General features: G+C 43.3%; 1 protein-coding gene across 1 annotated transcript; it reads left to right on the top strand.

Annotated features, from left to right (window-relative positions):
- The first annotated feature begins 262 nt into the window (after positions 1-262).
- Positions 263-4,116, top strand: LOC127790989 (uncharacterized). The gene is made up of 3 exons (XM_052320725.1): positions 263-419; positions 2,402-2,532; positions 3,766-4,116. Exons 1-3 carry the CDS (start codon positions 263-265, stop codon positions 4,114-4,116), a joined length of 639 nt encoding a protein of 212 aa, XP_052176685.1.
- Positions 4,117-7,753: the final 3,637 nt, after the last annotated feature.

Below are 7,753 nucleotides of genomic sequence, written 5' to 3'. Positions count from 1 at the left end.
ACAGGGAGCGCCTCCCATTATTCACGATTCTCAGCAACATCCTCCTCCCCCTCATAATGCTCAAACGCAAGGAGGTGATTGCTCCGTTTCTCCAAACCAACAGATGGGGAATCAACCAATCCCACCTCCACCTAACATCGGCTCAGGATCACTCCATACTGATCAAGCTAGGACCTCACGATAGCCACCACGTACGGTCCCGTGGGAAGAGTATGAGGCATTGAGACAACAACACATTGAAGGCATGCAAGCGCTACAAGACATGGCTGGTGTACTCCAAAGTATGATGCCTGGAGGGACATTGCCGGATACTCTGAAAAAGTTTATGCCACCTCTTGAATCTCAGCCCGAGGCGGGAGATGATTCCTATCAAGAGGCTACTCCCGACTCACATTCCCGATCTACACCTCCACGGGAAGGTAGACCCAGATCGCCACCACCAAGAAAGATCCCTCATTCCGTGCCTCGGAAAAATGAAAACCCAAGAATGGAAAACAGGACCAGAAGCCCTCAACGGCGGAGGTATCATGAAACAGTGGCCAATACACCAACAAGACATGACAACCAGACGACAGCTAGTATGCGTGATGACATGAAAAAAGTAATAGAAGTGGTGCTTGAGAAGAAAAAATTAATCCCCGCAACAGAAGAACACCAGCATAGAAAATGTCCTTTTACTACAGATATATTGGAAATACCTCTGTCTCGAAAATTCAAGATGCCTCAAATCACCCCTATTCTGGCAAGGATGACCCATACGAACATGTTCAGAATTACGAGTCGCTGATGATATTGCACGGATGGGACGACGACGTGATGTGCCGAGCATTTTCCTTAACACTATCAGGACATGCTCGAACATGGTTTAACAGCCTTCTAGAAGCCTCTATTTCATCATTTGGGCAGCTTAGAATAGAATTTACCAAGGCTTTCGTGATTAACAGTCGAAGAACAAAGGATGCCACATATTTGCTCAGCATACGACATGGGAATAAGGAATCCTTACGTCAATTTGTGGATAGATTTCTCAATGCCACTCTTGAAGTCCCAGACTTGCCGGCTCAAGTGGCAGTATCTGCTATGCTCCAAGGGACATGTCTCGCATCTCTTCAAGAATCACTTTCTTTAGATCCTCTAACATCCTTGGCCAATCTATTTGTCAGAGCAAACCGATATATCCTTCACACTGAGATTATGAGGAACGTGGCAGGGAAAGAAGACAAAGAAAGGAAGAGAAAGGAACGTGAAGGGGAAGAAGAGTCTATTCGACGACAGGAAAGGAATAGAAGACCGAATATACCAAAACCTCATTTTAATCATTATACTCGGCTTTTACAACCCCGATCAACTATATTAGCCGCAGTAGAGGGAGAAGGACTCCTTAAACTCCCCCACAGAGTTGACCGACCCATGGGAAAAAATCAGGGAGAGTATTATAGATACCATCGAACCAGGGGGCATTCCACTGAGCACTGCAGAGAATTGAAGAATCAGATTGAGATGCTCATTCGTGAGGGACACTTGCAAAGATATGTGAGACGCGAGGAAGAAGAAAATAGAGAACCTCGGCAAAGGGGAGATAGGCGTGAAGGGCATGAAAGGCCAAACCTGAGGCAACAAGAGAGAGGAGGAGATCGTCGGCAAGATACTCATGTAGACAATGAGCCGACTCAACAGGCCATTCACGTTATTTCAGGTGGGGAAACCCTAGGTGGGGACACATCAGCCTCCCGAAAAGCATACGCCCGTCAAGCCTACCAAGTTAACTCAGTAATGGAGGTAAGAGATGATGAAGAGCCAATCACCTTCGCCCCAACTGATCGGGGTGCTATAATACTCCCACATGATGATCCCATAGTTATCTCAGTAGTCGTAGCCAAGCACCCCATCAGTAGAATTTTGGTAGATAGTGGCAGTTCTGTCAACCTGATCTATTGGAACTGTTTTGAACAAATGCATTTATCTCACAACCGGCTGAAGAAAGTATCCTCACCTCTATATAACTTCACTGGAGAAGCAGTTCCAGTTGCAGGATCAATTTAGCTGCCGATCACATTAGGTGGGGACCCCCAACTCGTAACTCGACAAGCGAATTTTATGGTGGTTAAAACTTTCTCGGCGGCATACAATATGATCTTGGGACGCCCGTTACTCAATGATCTAAGGGCCGTAGTATCCTCATGCTACCTATTGATGAAATTCCCCACACCCGCCGGAGTAGGACAAGTTCGAGGAGATCAGAAGAAAGCCCGAACTTGCTATATGTCGTCTACAAAAGGGAAAAGAGCTGAAGAAACCTTATCCATAGCCGAGAAAGCCATACATAAATCCTTGGAAGAAGGAGCCGCACGTAAACCTCAACCTGTTGATGAATTGGAAACAGTACATCTGAGTGAATCAGATTCTGAGAAAGTAGCGTATGTGGGGTCCCACCTTCCGGAGCATACGAAAGAAGAAATTGCAAGATGCCTGCAAGAAAATTCAGACGTATTTGCTTGGAAACCAAAAGATATGCCAGGAATCAGTCCAGAAGTAATATGTCACCACTTGAATGTGGACCCCCAATTCAAGCCGGTCCGATAAAAGAAGTGAAACATTGCCCCTGATAGGATACACACATTAGAAGAGGAGGTTGACAAATTGCTAAAAGAGGGCTTCATTCGAGAGGTATTATATCCAGAGTGGTTGGCCAATGTTGTTATGGTCCCAAAACCTAATGGAAAATGGCATGTCTGTGTGGATTTCACCAATCTCAATAAAGCATGCCCCAAAGACTCATACCCGCTACCACAGATCGACCGTCTTATGGACGAAACGTCTGGATACCAGTTTCTGAGTTTTCTAAATGCTTTCTCCGGGTACCACCAAATAATGATGTACTCCCCAGACCAGGAGAAGACGTCATTCATCACTGAAAATGGGACATATTGCTACCAAGTCATGCCTTTTGGACTCAAGAACGCCGGAGCCACTTATCAGCTCATGGTGAATAAAGTCTTTAAAAAACTGCTGGGTGACACAATGGAAGCATATGTTGATGACATGATTGTGAAAAGTCGAAAGGACGAATCCCATGTAGAAAAACTAGCCTAAGTGCTAGGAGTCTTTAAACAGTATAAGATGCGATTAAATCCAACAAAGTATGCCTTTGGCGTACAGTCTGAAAAATTCTTGGGATACATGATCACGCAAAGAGGAATCGAGGCAAACCCTGAGAAAATAAAAGCAATATTGGACATGGAGCCACCAGCATCAACTAAGGAAGTTCAACGATTGATAGGGTGAATGGCAGCTCTTGGACGTTTTCTCTCCAAGTCAGCCGAAAGAGAGTTACCTTTCTTGCGAACATTAAGAGCAGGAAAAAAGTTTGAGTGGACAAAGCAATGCCAAAAGTCATTTGAAGTGTTAAAGGAGTATTTGAAAGAAGTTTCCCTATTAACACGACCAAAAACTGGAGAGACATTATACTTATACTTGGGGATAAGTGATGAAGCCATAAGTGCAGTATTAATTAGGAAAGAAGGACAGGTGGATCGACCAATATATTATGTCAGCAAGGTATTACAGGGCCCCAAGACGCGTTATCTAGTGGCAGAAAAAATGGCATTAGTACTATTAAACGCATCCAGAAAGTTGAAGCCATATTTCCAAGCTCATTCGATCATCGTGCTTACAGATCAGCCCTTGCGAAGTATTTTACAAAAGCCCGAATGTTCCGGTCGCCTTACCAAATGGTCCATTAAGTTAAGTGAATATGATATCCAGTATCAACCTCGACAAGCTATAAAAGGACAAGCGCTGGTTGACTTTATTGTGGAATGTACACACTCTGGAAAGGCAACAGAAAATAGGCAGGCAGAATGGTTGTTGTTTGTTGATGGAGCATCTAGTTCACAGGGAAGTGGTGCTGGGATAGTACTCATATCCCCTGAGGGAGAAACGTTAGAGTATTCCCTACGATTTGCTTTTCCTAGTACTAACAACGTAGCTGAATACGAAGCATTAATCACTGGAATGAGGATAGCAAAAAAATTGGAAGTAGCACGATTGGTTGCTCATAGTGATTCTCAGTTGATTGTGCAGCAGTTTCAGGGACAATATGAAACCAGAGAGTAGATAATGGTCCAATACTTGAGCAAAGTAAAAGACCTAGCACAGACATTTCAGAGTTTTCAGTTAACACAAATAAACAGATCGCTCAATGGACATGCTGATGCTTTATCTAAACTAGCGTCCACTAAAGAGACAATAGGAAGAGCAGTATTTGTTGAAATGCTTCATCAGCCGAGCATCGAAGAAAAAGAGGTATCATGTGTGGAGGTAGGAGTGGATTGGAGATCGCCTTTCTATCGTTATCTCACTAACAATGAATTACCAGATGATCCACAAGAAGCAAGAAGACTTAAGATGTGGGCTTCAAGATTTACCATCATAGACGGGATATTATATAAACGAGCTTACACTACACCTCTTCTCAAATGTTTAGGCCTCAAGAGGCCGAATATGTCTTGGCAGAAGCTCATAGTGGAATATGTGGAGAGCACTTGGGAGCAAGAGCCCTAGCAACCAAAATTTTGAGAGCCGGTTTCTTTTGGCCCACATTAAGGTCAGACGCGTTAAAGAAAGTCAAATCATGTGATAAATGTCAACGACACGCTCCGGTTCAATCTGCCCCGATATCTCAGTTGCAACCTGCGTTCCAGCCTATACCATTCACTCAGTGGGGTTTGGATATTTTGGGACCTTTTCCTCAAGCACCTGGGTAAAGAAAATTTTTAATAGTGGCCACTGACTATTTCTCCAAATGGATTGAAGCTGAGGCATTGGCTACCATTACGGCACGAAAAGTGGAGGCAATGATATGGAAAGACATTGTGTGCCGGTTTGGGATACCAAGAATTATCGTCACGGATCATGGGAAGCAATTTGACTGTGACTCCTTTAGAAAATTTTGTGACGACCTAGGAATTCAACTAAGATTCGCTTCAGTGGCGTATCCCCAAGCTAATGGACAAGCCGAGGTCAGTAACCGAACCATATTACATGGCTTAAATGAAGGATCATAAACGAGGAAACATAGCATGCAACGGAAGCGGTTTAAAATCAAAACCGTTCCTCGTATTGATTAGAATCTAAGAGACTTACTTTTACGCCGGATTACCGGTCGGAATGGGGCGATAGGGGCAGGATGCGCGGTAGCTTCTTCGCGTGGTGGAGACGACGGCTGTCCTGCTATCCTTCGGCTCTTTCGCATCAGAACTTCGAGGCTCTCTTTCGATCTTCCGAAATATGACTCGAACTCGTGGCCTCTCTTCGGTGAAGAAGAATGAAAACGACTTGAATGAAAAAACAAATAATGAGAGAATATATATAGGGAGAACCCTAGGGTTAAAACCCTAGTGGGCCAAACCCTAATGGGCCAAGATCATTTAATTAATTTTCTAATTGGGTTGGCCCAATTAATTAATTAAAAACCCTAATGAACTATTATTTTATTCTAGCCCAATTAATTATGGACCATTCTGAATAAAATAATTCTCTCTCAATGTAATTCATCCAACAAGCCAAATGTATTAAAAAATACATGAGTTACATCGAGCTACCCCGGGGACCAAAAGACAAATTATTCACGGCTACTAAAATGACCAAAATATCCCTGCTACCTCGTAGCTATATTTTATCATTCTAAGTGTTCCAACTATCACCATATGGTAACACTGACCCCACGAATAATTTTGCATATGCCATGTCTTTAACCTACTAGTGTAATGACGAAAATACCCCTCTGCGTAACACCCATCATTTAGAAAGGAATAATGTACCAACACCTCTCTAAATGATTTCTACCATCCTTAGATCACTAGTCCAATAATCCGTGACTACTCGAATGTACTTGCTTATCACTGGGAGCTACCCAGAAGCACACACTCATAAGTCACGTTCCCAGGGCCCTGGATTATTTGATTATTCTTGGACAATCATAAGGGGGTGAATCACAGAAACTATCTTGTATTAGTCTGTCTTAGCTAATTAGAAACCATACTCCCAACTCAAAAGGATATTGATCTTTGATAGACCTCACCTACAATGAATCTAAGAATATAGCTCTAGGTTCACTAGACCACCAACTAATACTCAAGTATTAGAGTACTCATCCACGTAGTAGCAGTGATAGACTAGCTCCATGATAATTAGTACTTTGTCATTAGCTTCTATCACAGGTCCACTCTACGCATTCCAAATGCGCTTGTACAATTAGAGTAAACGGACTGTTTACTGGCTAAGGCAAGCCATCCTCCATTAGGATCTATTGCACAATGATCTTATCATGATAGAATGCCCAGTTCTGTCAAAAGATCAAGAGTAATGTTTTTCTTGCTTATTAAGTACCCATGATTCATGCCTAACTGTGAAGAACGACCCATCACATGAATCACTTACTTAATAGCATGGACACCTTTCCAACAATTAAATACAAATAATATATGTGCCATAAACTGAATAAAAGAAACATCATTACCATAAATTAAACAAAACGTGTCTTTAGGGCATACATTTCCAACATTAAAAACCCGACTTGAAGTAGCCAGGGGCACATGGGCCAACGAGTTACCCACCATTTTGTGGGCTTATCGAACAACTAGTCGGGTCGCTACCGAAGAAACTCCGTTCAATCTAGTATATGGAACAGAGGCTTTAATTCCCATTGAAATTTCAGCTAAGTCCCCAAGACTAATGGCATATGAGGAGGAAGACGACGTAGGGAATTCTGAAGCGTTGCGAGAAAATTTGGATTTGATTGAAGAGCAGAGGGATAACACTGCCATGAAGATAGCTGCATATCAAAGAAGAGTAGCCAGTTATTTCAATTCTCGGGTGAAGAATAGACCCATGAAAGAAGGAGATCTAGTACTTCGAAGATCTATTGTAACCAATGCGCTAAGGGATGATGGAAAGTTACGAGCAAATTGGGAAGGGCCGTACCGCATTCTAAAGCTGATTAGTCCCAACACTTGCATTCTACAGACTCTTTCAGGAGACACTATGGGGAAAACATGGAATTTGAACTATCTGAAGTTGTATACGAACAATGTACTTGAGAAAATATCTGCAATAACATAAGTCCTAAATAGGACCGTGGACATAGGCATATTTTGCCGAACCACGTAAAAATGCTTGTCTGTGCATGGTTGTCATTTTGTTTACATCTACGGAAAGGGAGCTCACACACGATCGAGCCCGTTGTCCCGCTTATGGCCCGACAACGAGGTGAACCACGATCGAGCCCGTTATCCCGCCTATGGCCCGGCAACGAGGTGAACCACGATCGAGCCTGTTGTCCCGCCTATGGCCTGGCAACAAGGTAAACCACGATCGAGCCTGTTGTCCCGCCTATGGCTCGACAACAAGGTAAACTAAGATCGAGCCCGTTGCCTCGCCTACGGCCTGGTAACGAGATGAAATGCAATCACGCCCGTTGCCCCGCTCACAGCCCGGTAACAAGGAAAGATACGCTCAAGCTCGCCACATCATGCATGATTCAATAGCGAGAGAAAAGTCTTGGCCTTGTATCACTAAAGTCAGCAATAAAAGAATAAATCAAGCAATAAAGAGCGGAGCACATTGGGTAGGATAAAGGAAAAACATTCATTGATAAACACAAACAAACTACAATGAGAGGAGTACATTAGCCCAGCAACAGCGGAAAGCAAACTACAATGAGGGTTTACTCGCGAGAGCGAGACTTGCGAGA

The sequence above is a fragment of the Diospyros lotus genome, chromosome 14 (assembly GCF_014633365.1).
Source record: "Diospyros lotus cultivar Yz01 chromosome 14, ASM1463336v1, whole genome shotgun sequence".
Classification (NCBI taxonomy): Eukaryota; Viridiplantae; Streptophyta; class Magnoliopsida; order Ericales; family Ebenaceae; genus Diospyros; species Diospyros lotus.
This window is presented reverse-complemented; position numbering and strand designations above follow the sequence as displayed.

Excerpts from the sequence above, each read along its gene's own strand:
- LOC127790989 (XM_052320725.1), top strand. The coding sequence starts at position 263 with ATGGCTGGTGTACTCCAAAGTATGATGCCTGGAGGGACATTGCCGGAT. Across the intron at positions 420-2,401 it reads ATCTACACCTCCACGGGAAG|ATTCTGAGAAAGTAGCGTAT; the intron begins GTAGACCCAGAT and ends TGAGTGAATCAG. Across the intron at positions 2,533-3,765 it reads TGCCAGGAATCAGTCCAGAA|TATCAACCTCGACAAGCTAT; the intron begins GTAATATGTCAC and ends TATGATATCCAG.